General features: G+C 39.2%; 1 protein-coding gene across 5 annotated transcripts in view; it reads right to left on the bottom strand.

Moving 5' to 3' along the window:
- Nucleotides 1–25156, bottom strand: part of jmjd1cb (jumonji domain containing 1Cb) — a 407377-nt gene that overhangs the window by 5604 nt on the left and 376617 nt on the right. For all 5 annotated transcript variants that reach the window (XM_060841851.1, XM_060841852.1, XM_060841855.1 and 2 more), the window contains 12 exons: nucleotides 24420–24512; nucleotides 23359–23486; nucleotides 21183–21294; nucleotides 15929–16137; nucleotides 13511–13789; nucleotides 13005–13176; nucleotides 10993–11083; nucleotides 9636–9766; nucleotides 9429–9545; nucleotides 6207–6346; nucleotides 5517–5690; nucleotides 2480–2614 (listed from right to left, as the gene is read on the bottom strand). In XM_060841851.1, coding sequence (XP_060697834.1) covers nucleotides 2480–2614; nucleotides 5517–5690; nucleotides 6207–6346; nucleotides 9429–9545; nucleotides 9636–9766; nucleotides 10993–11083; nucleotides 13005–13176; nucleotides 13511–13789; nucleotides 15929–16137; nucleotides 21183–21294; nucleotides 23359–23486; nucleotides 24420–24512 — 1781 coding nt within the window. The remainder of the gene's footprint in view (nucleotides 1–2479; nucleotides 2615–5516; nucleotides 5691–6206; nucleotides 6347–9428; nucleotides 9546–9635; nucleotides 9767–10992; nucleotides 11084–13004; nucleotides 13177–13510; nucleotides 13790–15928; nucleotides 16138–21182; nucleotides 21295–23358; nucleotides 23487–24419; nucleotides 24513–25156) is intronic.

Raw genomic sequence — 25156 nt, 5'->3', positions numbered from 1 at the left:
TCATATACCCATCCAATGCCTTTCAAATGCTGCCATTGTACCAGCCTCCACCACTTCCTTTGGCAGCTCATTCCATACACGCACCACCCTCTGCATGAAAAAGCTGTCCCCTAGGTCTCTTTTATATCTTTCCCCTCTCACCCTGAATTTATGCCCGCTAGTTCTGGACTCACCCATCCAGGGAAAAGACGTATTTATTTAAGGTCTATCCATGTCCCTCATAATTTTATAAACCTCTATAAGGTCACCCCTCAGCCTCCAATGCTTCAGGGAAAATAGCCCCAGCCTATTCAGCCTCTCTCTATAGGTCAAACCTTGCAACATCTTTGTAAATCTTTTCTGAACTGTTCCACGTTTCACAACATCGTTCCGATAGGAAGGAGAGCAGAATTGTAAGCAATATTCTAAAAGTGGCCTAACCAATGTCCTGTACAGCTGCAACATGACCTCCCAACTCCTGTAGTCAATACTCTGACCAATAAAGGAAAGCATACCAAACACCTCCTTCACTATACTATCTACCTGTGATTCTACTTTCAAGGAACTAAGAACCTGCACTCCAAGGTCTCTTTGTTCAGCAACACTCCCCAGGACTTTACCATTAGGTCCTGCTAAGATTTGCTTTTCCAAAATGCAGCACCTCGCATTTATCAAAATCAAATTGTAATTTGAGATAACCCTCTTCACTGTCCACCACACCTCCAATTTTGGTGTCATCTGCAAACTTACTAACCATACCTCTCATGCTCACATCCAAATCACTTATATAAATTACAAAAAGTAGTGGACCCAGCACCAATCCTTGTGGCACACCACTGATCACAGCCCTCCAGTCTGAAAAGCAATATCCTCCACCACCACCCTCTGTCTTCTACCTTTGAGCCAATTCTGTATCCAAAATGGCTAGCTCTCCCTGTATTCCATGAGATCTAACCTTGCTAAACAGTCTCCCATAAGGAACCTCGTTGAACGACTTACTGAAGTCCATATAGATCACGTCCACTCCAATGCACTCATTAATCCTTTTTATTATTTCTTCAAAAAAACTCAAATCAATTTCATAAGACATGATTTCCCATGCACAAAGCCATGCTGACTACCCCTAATCAATCCTTGCCTTTCCAAATACATGTACATCCTGTCCCTCAGGATTCCCTCCAACAACTTGCCCACCACCGATGTCAGGCTCACTGTTCTATAGTTCCCTAGCTTTTCCTTGCCACCCTTCAATCCTTTGGCACCTCACCTGTGACTAACAATGATACAAATATCTCAGCAAAGAGTTCTAGGGTATACTTGATCAGGTCCTGGGGATTGATCACGTTTATGCATTTCAAGACATCCAGCACCACCTCCTCTGTAACATGGATATTTTTCAAGATGTCACCATCTATTTCCCCAGATTCTACATCTTCCATGTCCTTCTCCACAGTAAACACTGATGCAAAATACTCACTTAGCATATCCCCATCTCTTGTGGCTCCACATTTAGGCTGCTACCTGGCCAACAATTCAATAGAATCATGGCTAATCAAATACTTCTATGCCTTGTATCCACTCCAACCCCATAACCCAGTATACCACTGCCAATCAGAAATCTAGCAATACTCAAACATTGAGCTTCCACAGCCATCTGTGGGATAGAATTGTAATGGTTCAAAACCCTCAAAAAAAGATTTATCTTCATCTCACACGAAGTGGCAAGCCACTTGTAGATTCTATCCTTTTCTGGACTTCCCAAACAATGGAAACCTCTTACCTGCATTTACTCCATCACCAGTCCTTCCATCAGAGGAATCAGTCTGGTAAACCTTGAGTGCACCCCCCCTCCATAGCCAGAACATACTTCCTCAGATGAAGAGACCAAAACTGCACATAATACTCCAAGTGTGGTCTCACCTACGCCCTGTACAATTGCAGAAAAGTATCCCTACTCCTGGACTGAAATCCTCTCATTATAAAGGCCATACACTGTTTGCCTCCTTTAACCACCTGCTACACATATATGCTTACTTTCAGTGACTGGGATACAAGAACACTCGGGTCTCACTGCACCTTCCCCTTTTCCAATCTTTTACTATTTGGATAATCAAATGTCTTCCTGCTTTTGCTCCCAAAGTGGATAACCTCACATTTATTCACATTCGACTTCATTTGGCATGCACCTGTCCACTCAATCAACTTGTCCAAATCACACCAAAGTGTCTCACTATCCTTCTCATAGTTCACTCTTCCACCAACTTTGTGTCATTTTTAAGCTTGGAGACACTACATTTCGTTTCCCCGTTTAACTATTTTACATACTGTGAACAGCTGGGGTCCAAGCACCGACTCCATGATACCCCACAAGTCGATGACTGCACTTTGGAAAAGGACCCGTTAATTATGACTCGTCTTCTTTTTTCAAGGAAATTATACTTCTATTAACTCTCATTTAAATCATTTGACTAGTTGGTTTCAATTGAGAAAAAGTCAATACCTGCAGTTTATCCTCATAGTTTAGCTCATGTTTTGACTGGTGCCTCAGTTCCTGTGAGAGATGGAAAGATTGCATCGAATGCTCTGGTGATACAAAGTCTTCAGAGACCTGAATGCAACTGTGAATACTTTGCATCTGAAAAACAAAGAAGAGTGATCGTTGCACCTGACTTACATAATAACTAAATTATATATGACTGAGGCTTGGCAACATAAACTTTACCTTATTGCTTTTTAAGGGTAAAATGTTATGTATTAAGGATACAAAATTGATGACCATGGCAATTTTGAAAACAATCAAATAACATTAAATACAATGGTCTAAAAACCAAGCTTTTACCCACCATAAGGTCATAAGATGTATCAGAACTATGGCACTGTGCCTTTGAGTCTGCTCCGCCATTCGATGAGATCATAGTTGATCTGTTAAACCTCAACTCCACTTATCCCATAACCCTGGATTCATTACTCATTAAGTACATTTAAGGCTGAGATAGAGTTTTAATGACCCAACCTTCTATGGTAAAGAATTCCATAGATTCACAAGTCTCAGAAGTAATTCCTCCTCCTCTCTGCCTTAAATGAGTGACTCCTTACTCTGACATAATGACCTCTGGTTTTAGATTGGATTACTTACAGTGTGGAAACAGGCCCTTCGGCCCAACAAGTCCACACCGACCTGCCTAAGATGAATTGGGGGGGGGATGGTGGAAGAGTAAGCGATAGATGGAGATGGAGCTCAGAGAGAGAATACAAAACAAAAACAGAAATTGCTGGGGAAATTTGACAGATCTGGCAGCATCTATGGAGAGCGCGCAGAGCTAAAGTGAAACTTCTTCAGAAATCATGAGTGCGGTCGTTGAAGGAAGAATTCTAGAGCACGGTGGCACAGTGGTTAGCACTGCTGCCTCACAGCACCAGAGACCTGGGTTCAGTTCCCGCCTCAGGCATCTGTCTGTGTGGAGTTTGCACATTCTCCCCGTGTCTGCGTGGGTTTCCTCCGGGTGCTTCGGTTTCCCCCCCACAATCCAAAAATGTGCAGGTCAGGTGAATTGGCCTGGCTAAATTGCTCGTAGTGTTAGGGGCAGGGGTAAATGTGGGTGGGTGCGCGTCGGAGTGGACTTGTTGGGTCGAATGGCCTGTTTCCACACTAAGTAATCTAATCTAATTTGCCGCAAAATTAATAGTAACAGGGACAAATTAAGGAATGTCAGCATGGTTTTGTTAAGGGAAAATCTAATTAACTAACTTGCTACAGGTTTTGTGACAAGTAGTGGACATCAACCTCTAAAAGCATTCAATTTGGTACCACAACACTTTAGGAACGCATGGGAGACAGTGCAGAAAATATTCATGAGAATGGTTTCACAGAGGAAACTCAGTTATGAAGACTGATTGGAGAAGCTGGGATTATTTTCATTGGAGAAAAAAAGGACTCAAGAGGATATTTGATAGACAAATTTAGAATCATGACAGATTTGGTCAGAGTATACAGGGAGAAACTACTTCACTCATTAAAGGATCAAGAATGAGGGCACAGATTTACTTGACAAAAGAAACAAAGCTGATGTAATTTTTTTTTCTCATACATTAATGATTAAAGTTTGGAATCCACTGCCGAAGGTGTGCTGGAGGCAGTTCAATTGAGGAATTTAAAAGAGAATTCTACTGTTATTTAAAAAAGAAGAATGTGGAGGGTTATGGAGAGAAACCAGGAGAATGGCACTAAGTGAAATGCTCAACTGGAGGAGAGATGATCGGCTAAGTGGTGTGCTGGAACAATTCTGAAGGGAATATTTTACAAAATCAGGGTTCGTGGGATTGGTGAGCATTAATTGAGGATTAGCTAACAAACAGAAGAGTTTAGAAATAAACTGCAAGTCATTTTTAGGTTGGCATTTCTATATTGGCCACATGCAGCAGTGACTTCCATAACTGAAAATTAATGCCACGATTAGTATGCCAACATCAGAACAGCTGCATGCACAGCAAAGAGGGAATGTTGATACTGAGTATAATGTATCCACACTTGTTAAAGACACAATGTTAGGAAGGTAAGTAAGTTGTGAGGAGGACAACAGAGCTTACAGATTAAAAACAGGTTTAGCGAGTGAGTAAGAACATGACACATGGAATATAACATAAAAAATTCAAAGGCAGCACACACAAACATAAGAAATAGGAGCAGGCTGATCTGATTTGGACTTTATCTTCCTCTCTGATCTCTATAACTGCTGACTCCCTGTTGACCAAACATCTGTCCAACTCTGCTTTGAATACAATCAGTGACCCAGCTTCTACTGCTCTCTGGAGAAGACAATTCCAAAAATTAACAATACACATAACCCTTTATTTTAAAATTATGTCCCCAGTTCCTGATGCTTTTCCAAGGGAAACTACCCTGTCAATTCCCCTCGGAATGTTATGTTTCAATAGAACCATAGAATCCCTACAGTTTGGAAACAGACCATTTGGCCCAACAATGACACACCACCCCTCCTAAAGAGTAACCCACACAGACCCATTCCTCCACCCCTATTATTCTACATTTCCCCTGACTAACCCTGCATTTCCCTTGGCTAATCCACCTACCCTACACATCTCTGAACACTATTGTCAATTTAGCATGGCCAATTCACCTAACCTGCACATCTTTGGACTGTGGGAAGAAACTGGAGCAGTCGGAGGAAACTCATGCAGACACGGGGAGAATCTGCAAACTCCACATACAGTCTCCCAGGGCTGGAATCGAGTCCAGGACCATCTTTCATTCTCCTAAATTCCAATGAGTATAAGCCTTTCCTTCTAAGGCAAACCTGACACACTGGGAACCAACCATTTTTGAAATGGAGAGTGTGGTGAATGTTGATATTCTGAGGAGCCTGGGTGCTCTTGTACACAACTCTCAGATTGCTGACAAATAGATTTTGACCCAGCGACAGTAATATAGTTATTAGATCCTTCAAGAACCAAACAGCCTACAGCTGCTTCTGTTGCTTGCTTTTTAAAATGTACTGGCAGAGACTGCCTTGAATTACCTGACGAAGTGCTCCTGCTGGTATTAAGACTGCATCACCCAAGAACTGGAAGATGGACCAGCTGCGTATTCCACTTTCTTCATAGAGTCTTCGGCGCAGTTTCTTATTTAGGTAACAGGTCTGATCCCGGATCGGATCATGGTCGGGCGATTCTTGACCCTGATCCTCATGAGTCTTTTGATGGGGGCACAATGGAGAAATAAATTTATCATCAATGTTTTATACTGGGTTCACTAAATATAAATATACTTTGAATTACTAAAACAAAGGATTCTTGCCTCAATCAGCTCTGATTTCATAAGAAATTAGTTTTACTTATACATAGTTTCTTTAATAGAGAAGTTAAATGAATACTACATCTCCAAGGAATATAAACTTATGGTTGGACAAATTACAGAAAATTATCTTGATTTAATAAAAAGTTTCCTTTTCAATACAAGACTTGAATAGTGTCAAACATTTAAAAAGAGTTAATTCTGCAATATCTTGATAAGGTGATTTCGTTTTGTGATTATTTCAATGGCAATTGAAAAAACTCATTGTAAATTTCTTAGCCGACAGAACCATTAAACCTTCTCATTTCTAAAACCCGTTAATAACACTGATTCTGTGTGACAACTTCAATATTTTCACAACATGACAATTGCACTTCACCTGTAGTTGTTTTGTATAAATGTGTAAACTGCTCACCTTTTGTAGAAATTCCTTAATTTTGTGGGTATCTTTGGCTGAAAAGATATGCCACAAAGCACCTGGAAGCTCGTCCCCATCCTTCAATCGTTTCTTTGTGGTGTCATCAATTTCATCTTCCTCAATTTTTTTCAAGATAGCTGGGTAGAAAAACAAATTGGACATTTTCCATAATGCTCCACTGCTTAAGCTTAACAGTTTGAACGTATGGGACTGGAAATTAACTTTATAAACTGCCACTTTGTTTTCCTTTTGAAACACAAATTACTCTGGTAATCTGGTCCCAGGAAGTGTTTATTTTGCAAATACAGTAATAAGTGTTTAGGAATTTGGCCAGATTTCAATCCTGAAAGAGCTGGCAAGAACTGTTTCCTATTTTGTTCAATGGGCAACCATCTCAGATTACACTTCATGGGTGTAAAAACTTACAGCTCCCAACAATGTTTTGCCCATTTAATAACCAACCATTACGTTTACAATAATATCATTAGTTAATAGAATAGTGATTATTTGACTAATCAGAAATAAGTTTTGGAAAAGCACTGGGTGATCACCCCTTCTGCTAAGCAACCAGCGACTGCATGCCAAACCACACAATAAGCGAGACCTTTATCTAATTCTGTTTCAGAGGGTATTCATCACTGATGGGCAATCAGTATACATTCTAAAATAACTCGGTCAATCATATCCAGATGAGCTCATGTGCAGTACTAAAATTCAGGCTAAGCCAGGACGTGGGTCAACATAATCAGAGAGTCTTTGACACTGAAGTTCGATTATATTGTATTCTACTCCATGATAATTCCTTTCATACAGTGGGAACTGACAAAGATGACACCTCTGAAAAACATAACCAAGTGCTTACATTTAACACATTCTTTTGATAATGAAAGTCACTGTTTCACTTCTCTCTCAGTTCAGCCCAGCCCAAAATCCCTAATATCATCTTTCCTTAGTTTGGAAGAAAGGATCTGTGTTAGTGCTGACAAGACATGCTCTTCTGGTTACAAGATAAGGTTTGCCATAAGAGGAAGATTAATTGGGCATTTTGCAAACACCTATTACTTCTAAGAGCTGTTCTTGACGATACACAATATGCAAACAAAAACTGAATTGTTATAGCATCTTTCTTGTGACCCAAGACATCCCAAAGCAATTCAGCGCCAATGAATTACATTTGAAATGCTCTCAGAGTATTGAACATAAAGTTCATTAGGTCTAGGACCAGCTTATACAGTAGCACAGAATTTTAATATATTATATAGGCCTCCTCACATCAGTTCTGGATCTGACCATGAATTGTGATGATGGATTAAAGTTTAAAAACAAGAACTTGTATCAGTTAAAAGAGCCTTCTTGAACAATAAAATATTGCTGGCTTGTCAGATTGTCAATTGTTAAGTCCTAAAACAGCATCTACGGATAAGTTGGATGCACTGCACAGGTCTCAGTTATGCACCTATAGATATTAATCCTCTTGGTGCACATGTTGGCTTTTCTCTGTCAACTCAGAATGTTAAAGAATTGTATGATACTGCTAGGGTCAATTCCCAAGATATTCTATTGCTCTGAGTTTCTATTTGGCAACTGAGATATGTAATCAGATCTTCTTTGGCTTCAACAGCATTTCTAAATGGTGCCCTGGGATTGCAGCAGGGAATTCATGGTTTTTCACATGCAATTCATTAGGATATTGGTGAAATGTCACCTTGGTGAGCATAATTGTATAGTGAGTAGGTATTGCCTCACCTTAACTATCTCAAGTTGCAGGATCAAACAGTATTATACTTCTTGATATTGACAGAGAAGTTGCCAGATTGGAGGTGATGTAGTCACTGGTTTATGTCCTTATCAGCTACTGACATGTTTCTAACATCCCATTTCACCTCCTTGAGCTCTATAATCATCCAAGATATCCATGTTTCTTCCAATTCTGGCCTCTTGTGTAATCCCTATTTTCTATCGCTCCATTGTTGGCAGAAGTGCCTTTTGGTGCTTTGGCACCAAGGAATATTGTGCCACCCTCTGCTCTAGTGGTAAATTCACCTGGTTTAATTGGAGCCATCAGTTTGTATTTAACCCATTATACATATTAAAAAATATAAATTATAAATGAGATACAAATGAATGAAGCTTCTGCCAGAATGCTATTCAATCCCAAATCATATTTCGTTTTCAGTTGCAATCCATGCTGAACACGCAAGATCGCTAAGTATTAAAATAAAAATTTCAACCTGGTGAAATTAACACGTGCCCAGTTCTCAAACAATGATTTTACTATTTGATTGAATTTTAAGATTTCAATTAAGTCTTAAATCAGGTCAACAGTCAGCAACTGACTATGTAATTGAACTATTACAATGATTCTTAGCACCAATCTGTAATAATCAAAATGACTATGGCAATTGCAATAATCTTAATTCAACAAACTTGATTGTGCTAATTTTAATGGGGTCTAGAGCTTCTGATAATTAGCCTTAAAACATTTTCAGTGAGAGTCTCTAGGGAACCAGAAAGATAATCAGCAGTTTAGGTAACGTTTTGAATAGAGACGTAAGTATTTTTTGCAAGGTTTGGGGCAGCACGGTGATTAGCACTGTGGCCTCACCTTACCAGGAACCCAGACCCAGGTTTGGTTCCAGCCTTGGGTGACTGTCTGTATGGAATTTGCATGTTCTCTCTTTGTCTGTGTGGGTTTCTGCCAACTGCTCCATTTTCCTCCCACAGTCCAAAGGTGTGCAAGTTAGGTGGATTGGTCATGCTAAATAGCCCATAGTGTCCAGGCATGTGTAGGATAGGCATATTAGCCATATGAAATGCAGGGTTATAGAGTAAAGGGATGGGTCTGTGTGGACTTGATGGACCAAATGGCCTGTTTCCACAATGTAGCGATTCTCTGATTCTGTGGTTTCCACTGTAACAACAGAATGTGTCATTTCACCAAATCTAGGTCCATAAACTACCTATTGCTGCCTACTGTCCATCAAATCAGAGTTAACTAACTGAGAAACCATTTAAGGGGAAGAGATCTGAGGTGAAGGTGTATGTAAACCAAGGTATGTCACTAGAATCTTTACTGCTACAGCAAACTATTCACAATGCTCAGTACATTAAAAATGAGTGCTTCTTCCATTGTATATCATGGACAGCCAGACACTGAAAACAGTGTAGCGATGAAAAGATCCATCAGCTCACAGTGAAAAGGAAGCTTTGAGAAATTACCTGCTCTGTGATTGTTCCCATTTCCTTTTGGCACACCAACATAAACAAGCACATTGATTACATCAGCAATGTCTAGGTGGAGATTGGTCGTTCCATGTTCCTTAATGGTTGATTGCCCTGTTAAAAAAAAGGAATAATTTAGAAATTAGTCTTTTCCAACCAGTTAACTATATTATTGTAGACAGTGTACTAACTTTCTATGCTTACCATAAGCACCATATAGTTTTGGCCCCAAATCTGGTCGTACAAAGAAACTTGGGATTCGGGATGCCAAGTTCAGATTTCCTTCTGGATCACAATACTCTGGTAGTGGCAAATTTTTCATAAGATCATCAAACCTGCGAAGAAATTTTTAAAAACTTATAGATTCTCTAAGTGCTGGAAAAGAGACTTAGTAATGACTTAACTGAAGAATATTAATGACAATCATCACACCAAAAAATGTTTTACTAACTGCGTAGCACAATAACAGTAGGTTATTCGCACAGCTGATTCATAAAATTACGATACCGGAAGCTGTTACAACAAAGTAGAGTACAAAATTCAAAGTACATCTAATTAAAATTATAAAGCAGTGTTAATACAATAATTTTCTCACAATATGCTTTTTCAAGTCATGCGAATGTTGCTGGTTAGACCAATATTTGTTACTCACTCTTAGTTGCCTTTCAATTAAGCTACTGGACCTTTTCAGGGAGTAGTTAAGATGTAACCACATGATCATGGGTCTGAGTCACGTGTAAGCCATTCCAGATAAGGATGGCAGATTTCCTTCCCTAAAAGGCCATGAGTAAACCAGATGTGCCTTCCGGCCAATCAATGATAGCTATGTCAACATTACTGGCGGAGCAATTAAAATCAAGATTGCTGAACAGACTAGATTTCTCACAGTTAGATGCGTTACTTGAAACATAAGAAACTTTGGGACATGCTGATTAGAGCAATGAAGTGGATACATGATTTCTTCCTATACTTTTCTACTTGCTTAACTGAAAAAAAAGTCAAGGCTGCACACAATTTTGCACACTGTGTCACATGCAGGGTAAGGGATTCTCTTTTCCCAAGTCCTGAGTTCCTGACATTACTTATGACGTGAGTAGCACATCTCCCAGAGGGAAAAAGATGATGACAACATATATCTTATGCCTTTCGCAACTATCTAAAGTTACAGATACAGTCACAGAATACCAATGACCTAAAATTCACTTGCAATTATACAAGTTGCATAAAGATTTAAAAGAGCACAAGAAATAAAGCGTGTCAATGCAACTAGGCATAAGTGAGAGCTGAGTGTGCGTTGCTGGAAAAGCACAGCAGGTCAGGCAGCATCCGAGGAGCAGGAAAATCGATGTTTCAGGCCGAAGCCCTTCATCATGAATGGACTGAAGAAGGGTTTCGACCCAAAACGTCGATTTTCCTACTCCTCGGATGCTGCCTGACCTACTGTGCTTTTCCAGCAACACATTCTTAACTCTGATCCCCAGCATCTGCAGACCTCACTATCTCCTAGAAGGTTAGAGCTGTCAGTCAAAATTCCAAATGCATTTTCAGTTCTAGCTTTTACCTGGAAGGCATCACAGTTCTGAAATCATCACCAGAGGGCCAATCCTTCATCTTCAGTAACATGGATTCCCCATTTTTAGATTTGATTCGTTCTACACAAAGAATAAAGATTTTTGATTATCAAAAACTATTTTCAAACAAAAGTTTTTGTAACCTTCAAAATATTTGATTTACAATTGCCTTTAGAAGACAAAGTATAGTTGAACATAATGGGGGAGATTACTAAACGATTATTTTGCATCAGTGTTTACTGTGGAAAAGGACATGGAAGATATAGAATATAGGAAAATAGATGGTGACATCTTGAAAAATGTCCATATTACAGAAGAGGAAGCTCTGGATGTCTTGAAATGCATAAAGGTGGATAAATCCCCAGGGCCTGATTAGGTGTACCCTAGAACTCTGTGGAAGCTAGGGCCTCTTGCTGAGATATTTGTATCATCGACAGTCACAGTTGAGGTGGTGGAAGATGGGAGGTTGGCTAACATGGTGCCACTATTTAAAAAGGTGGTAAGGATAAGCCAGGGAACTATAGACCAGTGAGCCTGACATTAGTGTTGGGCATGTTGTTGGAGGAAATCCTGACGGACAGGATATACATGTATTTGGAAAGGCAAGGACTGATTAGGGATAGTCAACATGGCTTTGTGCGTGGGAAATCATGTCTCACGAAATTGATTTGAGTTTTTTTGAAGAAGTTACAAAAGGATCAATGAGGGCAGAGCAGTGGACATGACTGACATGCACTTCTCTAAGTCATTCGACAAGGGTCCCCATGGGAGACTGGTTAGTAAGGTTAGATCTCATGGAATACAGGGAGAACAAGCCGTTTAGATACAGAACTGGCTCAAAGGTAGAAGACAGAGGGCGGTGGTGGAGGGTTACTTTTCAGACTGGATGCCTGTGACCAGTGGTGTGCCTCAAAGATCGGTGCTGGGTCCACTACTTTTCATCATTTATATAAATGATTTGGATGTGAGTATCAGAGGTATAGTTAGTAAGTTTGCAAATGACACCAAAATTGGAGGTGTAGTGGACAGCGAAGAAGGTTACCTCAGATTACAACAGGATCTTGATCAGATGGGCCAATGGGCTGAGGAGCAGCAGATAGAGTTTCATTTTGATAAATGCGGGGTGCTGCATTTTGGGAAAGCAAATCTTAGCAGGACTTACACACTTAATGGTAAGGTCCTAGGGAGTGTTGCTGAACAAAGAAACCTTGGAGTGCAGGTTCATAGCTCCTTGAAAGTGGAGTTACAGGTAGATAGGATAGTGAAGACGGTGTTTGGTATGCTTTCCTTTATTAGTAAGAGTGTTGAGTTCAGGAATTGTAAGATCATGTTGCGGCTGTACAGGACATGGGTTAGGCCACTTTTGGAATATCGTGTGCAATTCTGCTCTCCCTCCTATCGGGAGCATGTTATGAAACTTGAAACGGTTCAGAAAAGATTTACAAGGGTGTTGCCGGTGTTGTAGGATTTGAGCTATAGGGAATGGTTGAATAGGTTGGGGCTGTTTTCGCTGGAGCGTCGGAGGCTGAAGGGTGACCTTACAGAGGTTAATAAAATCATGAAGGGCATGGATAGGGTAAATAGAGAATGTCTTTACTCTGGGATTGGGGAGACCAGAACTAAAAAACATAGGTTTAGGGTGAGAGGGGAAAGATATAAAAGAGACTTAAGGCACAGGGTGGTGCACATGTGGAAAGGGCTGCCAGAGGAGACTAGTCAATTACAACATTTATAAAGCATTTGGATGGGTATATGAATAGGAAGGGTTTAAAAGGGTTTAAGGCCAGGTGCTGGCAGGTGGGACTAGATTGGTTTGGGATATCTAGTTGGCATGGACGAATTGGACCGAAGGGTTTGTTTCCATGCTATACATCTCTATGACTCCATGTGAGAAAGCAAATAAAAACTCTGTCAATTGAATCAAGAATCCAAACAGTTAATGTAGTTTAATTATTGGCTATAACTACAACAATACTGAATCACTCACTGATACCACACTTACTTGTTATATCTTCAAAACCATCCCAGAAGTCTTGAATTTTTGTGTTAGAGATTATACTGCCATCTTTGCAGTTAACTAGGTCAACCTTCTGGTCTCCAAATTCCTCACAAAAGCTTTCAGGTTTCCAAATGTTAGAATTTAGTTTTTTGTGCACACCAGATACAAGTACAGGCTGAAAAATAAAGTTTTTGAGAGAATGAAGAGAATATTTTGAAGAACAATTTTGGTGTAATTTCTAATCAATCAGTTTCTGAACATATTTGCATCAGATTCTTATTTCCAAATAAATAAACCATGTCTTGCTTAATTGAATGTCTGCTAATATTGCAACACCAGGGAACAATGTCTAATTTTTCACTTATTCATACATTTATTGATACTGTAATAACATTATCTTGAAGTGGTTCAAGAATAATATATCTAATATCAACGGCCACAATCCTAATCTCATTGGTAATGCTTTAATCATTTACATTTGTTTTTACTTCCTGAATATCAATTTGTACCTGGTCGCGTCTCCAGCATTCCCTGAATATCTTCCAATTGTTAGGATTTCTAGGATCTTGGAGCCAGAGTAAAAACCCATCACAAAGCCAAGAATGTGGTACTTCAGAATGATTTTTGCTGATTGTTTCTGTGTTAAGTTTTTTGGTTTCTTGTAAATTCTGCTTTGTTTCTTCTTTTCCACATAATTTCACTGATTTACTTGCTGGAATCTTATTTTCCACTACTGATGCAATTATGTCATCCAAGAGGTTTGGCATGCTTCTTGCTCCTCTCCCAGTCTAAAAAGAAAAATAAAAAGATAAGAATTGCCTATGACTCGCAGTGCAAAACTATAGGGCACAGGTTTAAGGTAAGAGGGCAAAGATTTATAAGAGACCTAAGGGGCAATGGTTTTCACGCAGAGAGAGGCGTATGTATGGAATGAGCTACCAGAAGAAGTAGAATTACAACATTTAAAAGGTATCTGGATGAGTAAATGGATAGGAAGGCTTTAAGAGGGACACAGGCCAAATGCCAGCAAATGGGACTAGATTTATTTAGGATTGCTGGTCAGCATGGACAAATTGAACTGAAGGGCCTGATTCTGTGCTGTACATCTCTATAACTCTAAGTTAAATAAATATTTTGCACCAGTCTTTATGGTGGAAAATACTGCAAACATCTCATTAAAACTGAAGGATGTGTGGGAGGAATTAAGTCCATCACTAGAGAAGCAATATTTGACAAACTAATGGGCCTAAAGGCAAATAAGACCCCAGGCTTTGATGGCTTACTTTCTAAAATCTCAAAAGAAGTTGCCTCAGAGAAAGTGGATTTATTGCTTGTAATTTTTCAAAAACCCTTGCATTCTGGAGAAGTACTGGAGAATTGGAAAACAACAAAAAGCATGTAACTATAGGCTGATTAGCCTAACGTCTATTGTTGGATAAGTACAGGAATCAATTATTAAGGAAGTGACAGCAGAACATTTGGAAACCTAATCAAGCAGATTCAGCATGGCTTTATGAAAGTTGTTCGACAAGATACCTCACAAATGGTTAAGTTATAAGAAGCCAAAGAGTTGGAAATAGTACACTGGCATGAATAAGAAGACTTGCTCATGAGAAGGAAACAGCAAATGGGGATAAGAGTTTCTTTGTCAGATTGGCAACCTGTAACCAGTGGGTTCCAAATGGATCAGTACTGGGATTGTAACTGTTCATAATATATATTTATGGCTTGGCAGAAGGAAGCAAATGTACTGTCGGCAAATTTGTAGATGACAAAAAAAAGAACGAACTGGCAAATTGTGAGAGGGACACAAAGTTTACAGAGAGATACTGACAGGCTAAGGGGGAAAAAGTTGATAAATGAAGTAAAATGTGATTGAGATTTTTTATTTTGGAAGCAAAGAAAAAGAAAGAACTGCATATTATTTAAATTGAGAAAAACTGTAAAAGTTGCAACACAAAGGGGACCGGGGTGGGGGGGGGGGGGGGGGGGGAGGTGTGGTACTTGTGCATAAGCACAGAAGGCTAACACATAGGTGAAGCAGGTAATCAAGAAGAGTAATGGAATATTGGCCCTTATTTCAAGGGGCTGGAGTAAAAGTTGGGGAAGCTTTACTGCAACTGTAAGTGCTGGGGAGATCACAATTGGACTACTAAACAATTTCAGTCCCCTTATTTAAGGAAAGATGTTATTTCATTGGAGGCAATTCAGAGAAGCTCCACAAGGATGATCCATGATAACGGATGAGTTGTCATCTAAGTAATGGTCGAATAGGTTGGGACTCTACTCACTTGAATTCAGAAGAATGAGAGGTGATCTCATTGAAACATCTAAGACTCTAAGGGGCTGGATGGGGTAAATGTTGACAGATGCTTCTTCTCATGGGATAATGTAAGATCAGAGGGCACTTTATGAACTCATTCAGGCTACCTTTGACCTTCCGTCTTTTCCAGGTCATAGGTAGATTAACATCTCCCATGATTATTGTTATATCAAACCATTGGAGATAGTGAGGACTGCAGATGTTCGAGAGTCAGCGTGGACAAAGGGTGGAGCTGGAAAAAGCACAGCAGGTCAAGTAGCATCAGAGGAGAAGGGGAGTTGATTGATGTAACATTCCGGCCTGAAACGTCAAGTCCCCCTTCTCTGTTGCTGCTTGACCTGCTGTACTTTTCCCATATATCAAACCATTTCCACCCTCACTTGAATAACTTACACCAAGCTCATTTTATACTGTTAAATAAGTGACCATGGTTCAAATTTGCTCCTAAAATCTCTATGGACAGGCAATGCTAGCTTATTGATTAACAACCTATGTTCTGTTAGTTTACACCATTTCCCTGATATAATTGATGTACATAAATAAATGATTGTACTATAGAAAAGCAAACTCATGCACCACTATTATAAAATGCAACAATACTTACAGGGGTTCCTGCAGAGAAGACTGGGGCAAAGGCAATGCCAGCATCAGTTGAGCCAAACTGTAATTTTCCAGCTGTTGAGGTAAGCAAATCTCGTAGAGTTGAGCCATGTTCATTACTGAAACACACAGCAGTAGTTTTGCAATCTTCTGTTTTATCAAGCTGGTTTAATTTAATCTTCACTGCCTTGGACACAGGTAGTTCTTTGGTTTCTGCAACCAAACCAAAGGAAAATAGGTATTTTGTCCTGCAGATATAGAGTGGCATAATACCAGAACAAGGAAACAAATTCAAGTAACTTCATATGCAGAATTATTAAAACAAGCTGACAGTCATAACTAAACTTCACTGTCAATATATATAAAACTAACAGATAATATAAACTTTGACATAAACTGTATAACTAAAGGTTTTTCACAAAATACTAAAATTCTAACATGCATTTGATTTTGTAGTTTTGTTCATGGATAATTAGTTTTCCTGCTGCACAGCCTGTACCGTTTTATACTAACACAGGATTATCAGAAAGAGTGGAACATGTCTTAAAAAAGTGGTGAGAGAACCCAGGATAACCTGAGCTGGGTAGACACCATCAGAAGCCAGTCAGGTAACAAAAACTGAGGTGTGGCATCACAGGAAGCAGATGAGTGACTGCCTGATGAGCATTTCCTATTTATCTTCACAAGAAAATTTTAACTGTGCAAGAACATTTCTGAAACAAGAAGAATATAATTGCAAACAAGCCAGAAACATGAATTTATTGATTTTCCTGATGAAACGTTATGAATTAAATGTAATTAGAATGGTGATATGTGGCAGCTGCAGGATGGAGTTATTTATGGACATAAGCAAGATCCAAGGTAAACACGTTTGTAATAAGTGACTGTGGCTTGAGGGCCTTCTGCTCACAAAGCTGGAGGCCGAATGTCACACTGTTACACAAATAGGGGAAAGGTACCTGGACATTTAGTTCCCTGCCTGTCACATCCTTTACGTTTGTCTTTATTTTGATTTGCTTTGTGATTACGGACACAAGTGAATGCAAATATAGGATCAAGAAGATAAAAATGAATGAGTCTCAATCTTTGCATTTACCCATCAAGTCAGAGGTTCTTGCAATCAGCATGGCTGAAAATGGGGGCTGCATGGTCAATGAGCAAGATACCATGGTACTGGATGCCAAGAGGAGAGGAGGAGAAGGTGGTTGAGGACTTAATAACAAATATATTGGAAGCAGGAAGCTATGTAGGGGAGTAGACACCATTCTTGCAGATGAGAGCAAGAGTCCAGAAGACATGTTATATGCCTGCTGCCATTTGCTTTGTATTGGACACGAACCTGCAGTATGAGGGGAAGGTCCACTTGTTATACTCCAGTTGTTCTTCCTAATGACATTTATACAATTGCGAAAAAGGTTCTACTGGGAATGTGTGCAGTTAGGGGCTAAATTAAAAAACAAAACCACAGGAGTTAATAATCTCCAGATTATTACAGAGACACAAGCAAATTGAACGTAAGGTAAAGAAGATCGGAGAACAAATGCATGTTGGAAAAATGAATTTGGACTCATGGGCACTGGCACTAGCATGGGGAAAGCAAGAGCTGGTCTTTCCTGAATCACGCTGAAACCAGTGTTGTGGCAACTCATACAACTGAGGCAGTAAAGAGGGTGTTAAAATAAATATTGGGAGAAAGGGATCAAGTGAGGGAAGATATGATAAACTGAACAGAGAGGAAAAGGCAAGTGCGCAAGTTAGCAATATGGGAAATGAAATCAGAGCATGTCAGTGCACAAAGCTAGAGTTTGCAAAAATAGCAAAAAAAAGAACTGAGTGCTCCATATCTAATTAGCATAATAAAATAACATTGCGCATTCGAAATTACATGAATAAATTGATGACTCCAGTAGGTTAATATGTATGTTCTCTTAGCTATTACAGTGACATGACTCCAAGATTTAAAAAGACTTGCACATTAATACTCAAGAGTGGATGATACTTCAGGAGGACAGAAAGCTAGGAAAATGCAGAGAGATAGCTCCCTCATTTAAGATGATATTACTGCAATAGAGAGATGATGATGCTTGTTTTAAAGATCAAGACGTAGAACCAGTTTGGACAGAATAAGAAAGAGTAAAGGTAAGTCACTTGTGGAAGTATTTTGTAGAGTCTCTAACAGTAAATGTACCAGAAAACGAGCACACAAGAAGAAATAATGGGGGATTGTCAGAAAGGTACAGTGATAGTCCTGGGTGATTCTCATCTACATAAGCAATGGATGAATCAGTTGACAAATGCAGTCTCGAAAATAAGTTGAGTGTTTTCCAGACAGTGTTTTAAAACAGTATGTTTTACAGCCAACCAGGAAGCAGACTCTTCCAACTCTGATAATGTGCAATGAGGCAGAATTAATTAATTAATGAAGACAGTGATCATAGCATGTCTGAATTTCACATTCAGTTTGAGGGCTGTCAAAAGATTGGATAAAAAGCAATAAAGAATGATTAAAAAGAGAAATTATAGTAAAAGCCAAAGTTAGAAATATTAAAATGGATAGTAAAAGCTCTATTGGTAATTAAAAAGGAGAAGAGTAAGTGAAGTGAATGCTGGTCCTCCAGAGATTTTGGAAATTGAAAATGAGAGCTAAGGAAATGGTGGATCAATCAAATAGGTATTTTACATCTGCCTTCTCTGCAGAGAATAGAATATCCCAAAAATAATTCTTAAATGAAGACATAAATAGGGAGGGAACAACTTAATACGAATACAATCACCAGGGAATGGGTATTGACCAAATCATTAGAATTAAAAGCTAACAAGTTTCTAAGTCTTGATCTTTTAGGAATCACTGGAGTCAGTGATGGTCACAGAGGAGCTGTGGGCATTGTTGCTTAGTTTGCAAATGACACAAAGATAGCTGGAAGGACAGATAGAGTTGAGGAAATGGGAGGCTGTAAAAGGACTTGGACAGTCTAGGAGAATGGGTAAAGGCATGTCAACTGGAATTAGTGGGAAAGTGTAAATGTATGTACTTTGGTAGGAAGAATAGAGGCTTAGATTATTTTCTAAATGGGAAAAGGATTCGTAAATCTGACAAACAAAGGGACATAGGAGTCCTACTTCAGGATTCTCTGCAGATTCAGTTGGCAGTTAGGAAAGTTAATGCAATGTTAGTATTCACTTCAAGAAGGCTAGAAAACAAAAGCAGGGATGTGCTGCTGCAGTTACATAAGGTTCTGGTCAGATCGAAAGTGTAATACTGAGAGCAGTTTTGGGTCTCGTGTCCAAGGAAAGATGTGCTGACCTTGAAGGGGGTCCAAGGAAATTTATAAGAATGATCCCGAGAATGAAGGGCTCATAATATGAGGAGCCGTTGAAGTTTCTGACAACATACTCGAGAGTTAGAAGAATGAGAATGGATCTCATTGAAACCTGGAGAGTACTGAGAAGTGTGGATAGAGTGGACGTGAAGATGTTTCCAGGCTGAGACGAGACCAGAGGGTACAGCCTCCACTGAAGGGATGACCCTTTAGAACTGAGATGAGGAGGAATTTCTTCAGCCAAAGGATGGTGAATCTGTGGAACTCCTTGTTATAGAAGTGGAGGCAAAGTCATTGAATGTATGTAGGTCAGAAATAGAGAGGTTCTTGATTAGTAAGCCAATCAAGTTACGGGAGAAGACACGTGAATGAGGTTAAGAAATATATCATTCACGACTGAATTGTGGAGCAGACTCGATGGGCCAAATGGTCTAATTGTGCTCCTAAAGCTTATGTCTTATCATTTTATTGTCTTAAAAGTGGGAAAAAATGCTTAAAACTTTATGGAAGGATTTGAGCATCGTAGAATAAAATTGATCCAAAAATAGAATGAGAAATACGACAACAGTAAACTATGGATATAAACTGGGCAGGGAAAAAAGAAAATCAATGATCAAATCCACTACCTGCTATTTTGCTCAACTTGTATCCTCATCTCTACTGAGAAGGTAATGGGGCTTAACCCAACAACTTGGCCAAATTTGTCATTCAAATGAGTATCTTACTTCAACAGGTCATTATTCAAACAGAATTAACTCCAAGCTTCTCTAACAATTTTCTTGCTTGAACTAACACCATCAAAAATTAATTGATAGCTATCCATCATATTGGTAGGATCTTGTTCATGGAAAAGTTATTGTATTTGTCAATATCAAACAAATTCTAGAACTTCAAAGAATTAATTCCTCTTAAAGCACTTTGAAACACATTTAAAAGTATTTTCAAGGTGTGAAAGAACATATTACACTTAGCAAACTTTCATACTCAGTATCGATAATTTCATATCACAACAAGAGCTCCCATTTTTCAGATACAAGGTACAGACAATGATGTCATGTAAAGTTTCTTTAGACAGCTATTTTATTTCTTGACTAGATTCCTAACTGCTCCTTTATGCTTTACTCAATAATGTCTTCTATCATTCAATCTTTCATGTTTTCCAATTTATCACTGACCTAACCTATTGTTTGTATCACCCTTTGTTCCTGTGACTGGATGTATTATGCATGCATATGACTTTCCAGTCTAAACAAGGTCACAAATCTGAACTTATAATTCTCCAAAGGTGCTGCCTGACTTTGTGTACATCCAATATTGTTGACTTATTTTTCAGATTTCCACATTAGCTGCAGTATTTTGTCTTTACATAAATCTCAATCCTGTTATATAAATAACAAATAATTTCAGAGCTCAGAAGGGGCCTCGTGAAATTTCTTGGCATCCATAAAACTGAAATCCAAATTAGGCTGTGTGCCTTGATTGGGAGATCAAAAAATCAATAATGATACCAACATTTTATTAATACAGTTTGGGAACAGAGATTTGGGTATTTAATATGAAAAATTTGTTCAGAACTTGAAATAACCTCAAATGACATCAAGTTTGCAGTCTGGAATAGGTTTAAATTCAAACTTTGAAAACTTGGGAAAAGTGTCTAAAAACAAACCAAGACATTCGCCTTGGGTTTGAAAGTGATATCCACAGGAAAAAATCCACAAGTTCTTATGCTTAACTAATATCATTGCTATAGAAGCAATGAACAAGGATTTCAATTTTGATCCTTTTGTGCTACTTGAACTTTCTAGCTAGGATTTTGGTAGTCAGAAGTGAAGACAAGTATTTTTAGTTTGTTCCTTCTACCTTTCCTTTCTTCTTTGGCTTTCAGTCCCACTAGGTCTGTCAACCAACATAAGGGAGAATCAGATGGTACAAACTTACTTTCAGTAGTGATGTTGTTCTGAGGGCTGGTGGAGCTGCCATTGGTCTTTGGATTTTCACTTGCAGAGGGCTGTTTAGCCACTGAGATAATGGTATTCTGATTTAGGACACCCTAGAATCAAACAACAAAAATTATAAGAAATAAGAAACTAATTAAGGCATTTAGCACTTAAGGAGACAGACTGCAAACTTCATTTTGTCTGTCTATCAATAGTTAGAGTTGCAACCTTGAATAATTCAAAGTTCAGATTTTTATATGCACATGAGAGCAGAGAACACTTCACAGAAGACTACACAGTTAGCATCACTGTGAAGCTGTCTGGCAAAGGAGTCCCACACTCAGCAGTGCATTGAAACAGTCTGAAATGAGTGTCAAAGGAGGCCTGGGGCAACAGTAAGCAGCTAATGAGGTGATAAGGTCACATGAGTATATTACTTTTAATCGCTTACGGTTGTAAGGCCTTTATTTTGGGTTTATTAATGGTAAGGACTACAGTGCAAAGGTCTCAGAAGAAGAGCTGTAGAGTAATTAATGTTATGAGCAATGAGAGGGGTTAATTTAAAGGGGTATGTCACAGAAGGAGAGCTCAAAGGTATGGTATAATCCTCCCCCTCGATGTGGGAAGTTGGCTACAGTTCCAGTACCTGTGACCAGAACATGTACAGGAACAGTCTCCAACTGCAACTCCTGAAAACCCAGTTTTCAGACATGGAATAGTGGGTGGGGACACTGTGAAACATGCACAAGGTGAACAGTGGCTAACACATACAAAAAGGTGGTCACTCTAAGGCGGGGGGGGGGGGGGGGGGGGGGGGGGGGGGGGAGAGGACTCAGAAAAAAGTATCAACAGTCAAATTCGTTGCATCACGGTTGCACTTGCGGCATGGAAGAGGAGGAATGTGTGGGAAGGGTACAGTAAAAGAGGGGAATAGGTAGACATTTCTGGGGCCCCAAAAGAGACTCCAAAATAGCAGAGTCAAGTGTGTCTTGGAATGGTACAGGACATTCTGGAGTGGAAAGGTGAACAGCCCATGGTCCAGTGGTTATAGTACACCTCAGTACCAATAGCATAATATGAAAAAAAAGGGCTATGGTCTTAAAAGTAGAATATAGGAAGATTTAGGGAGCAAGTTGAAAAGTAGGGCCTCAAAGGCGGTGATCTCAGAATTGCTTCCAGTGCCACGTGCTAGTCAGAGTAGAAATAGCAGAATATCTCAGATGAATATGTGGCTAAAGAGATTATACTAGGGGGAGGGATTCAGATTCCTGGAACATTGGGACTGGTTCTGGGGGATCCGAAGCAATCTGGATGGGTTGCACACAAACAAAACCAGGACTGATGTCCAGGGGGTTGCAGGGGTTAAAGTGAAAATGGCAGAGGGATAGAAATATATACAGAGAACCAGGAGAGGAAGAAACAAGGTCAAATCCAAAAGACAGATTGGAAATAAGTAAAAAGAGATAAGGCAGATAACCAAATAGGGCTACAGTGCAAAATGATGGGTAATGGCCAATATATCTTCAGATCTAACAATGCCACCAAGAACAGCACCTGCTGCTCAAGTAACAGACAGTCTCCAACATGGAACAGCAACAAAGGTAGACAAATGGTAGCTTCACTGGCTTCATAGAATCATAAAATCCCTACAGTGTGGAAGCAGTGGGGAGACAGGCTTGAGGGGCTGAATGGAATACTCCTGCATCTATTTTCTATGAACCTTGAGAGTTAAGTGTTTTTACCTTCATTTGCCAACTTAGCCATGTAAAAGTAAATTTAAGGGATTTGTAATGATGTTCGTTTTTTGGAGTTTATTTTCAAATGCAGTTTGAGAACAATGAAGTTCTTGGAGTAAACATATCATCTTCCGGCTTAGATTGAATCCACTTTATCCACAGCTCATGTGAAGATTATTTACCTTAGCAAATGACACTATCACAAGGAAAGGATCTGATCACAACTCACATGCTTGTTACATCATTAACTCTAGAATAAGTTCTAAATCTGTGTCTGCAATGATGCTTTCCCATTCTGTTTCAAGCTCTTGCAAGGGGCACCTAGCCAGGTTAAACGGAATACCCAATGTTAGTGATTTAATGCCTGGATTTTAGCAAGTTGAATATTACAACCAAATGCTACATGAGGCTAGGCTCATTTGTTGACCACATTTACTATACCTGTGAGATCCCATTAGCTGTGCAGAGTTTGGCAAGTTGTACATTTTGTTCACTAGTAGAGGGATCATGTGGAACAATTCCCCAGCTAGCTTCAAAAGAACGCATCATGTCTCCAATATCTGTTAAGACTAAAATAAAGAACATGCATTTATCATTTAGTATGCATACTCTCTAAAGCAGAAGCAAGTATGCACATCAACAAAAATGAGCCAGGTAACAATCTCTGTTATATAACCTATGAAAAGCCAAGGCTTCCTTAGTCCGAGAGGACAACTGGCTGCTCTAATGAAAGTTTAATCCAAGAATCACAATGCCTTAGCAATTTTTGAGAAGATTTGTAGCTCGGGTTGAGTTCTGGAAGGTTCATTTTCAGACGTTTCGTCACCATACTAGGTAACATCTTCAGTGAGCCTCCGGAAGAAGCACTGCAGGTGTTTCCTGTTTTCTATTTATATGTGTGAGTTTCCTTGGATTTCCAATTTATATATAAATAGAAAGCAGGAAACACCAGCATTTAAATGAGCCAGTTTCCTTGGGTTTCCAATTTATATATAAATAGAAAGCAGGAAACACCAGCAGTGCTTCCTCCGGTGGCTCACTGAAGATGTTAACTAGTATGGTGACGAAACGTCTGAAAATGAATCTTACAGCTCATTGAGCAAACCTACATCCAAAATCACAAGGCCCCTCAGGCAAGGACCAAGGATGAGAGGGAGGAGTCTTCATGGTGACCTCATCCAGTTATGAGAACAAAATCTGAACTGTAACACATTGCTCAATATCTTTTCACATGGCAGTCAGGTGTAAAACAATACTTTTCCATTAAACAGGGTGTTTGCTGAACTTGGCCTTTAGCATTTAGAGTTTTCCCTACAGAGCATGTCTGGCTATGTTGCAATCATTGTACACTAAAGAGATAAAAACACACAAAATAATTCATGTGAAATTTGTGTTTAAAAACTTTTATGTTTACACCTTTTGTTGTGTAAGTTACAATATGTTGCAACCATTCTGATCAACTTAAGTAAATAACCCCAAAATGCACTTTGCTGGAATCTTACCAGTGCTTGGAATAATCTGCGTGGGCATCAGGTTCTTTGTATCATGAACTTGGCCTTTGACACACTTCAACCAGACATAGGGTTCCTTATCAACTACAATCACAAAATAAAATAAATATATTGAGGGTTTCCTTATTTATACTTGTTAGGATTTTCTTTGATGGAACACAAAATCTAACACATAGTTGTAATAATCACAACATTTGCATCAGTGACAAGTGCATTTTGAAGGATGAAAACAGCAAATGTTCCATATAAATCCATGAATGGGTTTGCTTGAAGCATAAGAGTAGAAGTTACAACATAATATTAAACTGTGACTTTAAGAGTTCTTAAATTTTACCTCAGTAAAAAATGAACCAGATGGTTCTGAGCAACATCCATCCACTATGATTCAAGCACTATTTAAATAATGGGGATGTTTGCAGTCAACATTTGTTCAAATAGAGAAAACAACAAAGGTTAGATCACCAATCTGGTGATCCCAGGCTAAGTAGGAAGTGCCTCTAAACTAAACCCAGCAGCTATTGTCCAAGTGCCTGCTAGGAAGATCCCATTCATACTACTTAGGTACTGTCCAGAAACATCTCTGTATGGAGTACATGGTTGGAAGCATATGTAGTGCCAGACGGAAATGAGAGAATTCCAGCTGTCAAAACATTTCAGCTGATGTCACACAGGTTTACAAATCCAACCCCATGAGCTAGAATGAACACCACAATGGACCTTTCTCAATG

The sequence above is a fragment of the Hemiscyllium ocellatum genome, chromosome 22 (assembly GCF_020745735.1).
Source record: "Hemiscyllium ocellatum isolate sHemOce1 chromosome 22, sHemOce1.pat.X.cur, whole genome shotgun sequence".
In the NCBI taxonomy this organism is placed as follows: Eukaryota; Metazoa; Chordata; class Chondrichthyes; order Orectolobiformes; family Hemiscylliidae; genus Hemiscyllium; species Hemiscyllium ocellatum.
Note: the sequence above shows the minus strand (reverse complement) of the source record. Positions and strands in the feature narration are given on the sequence as shown.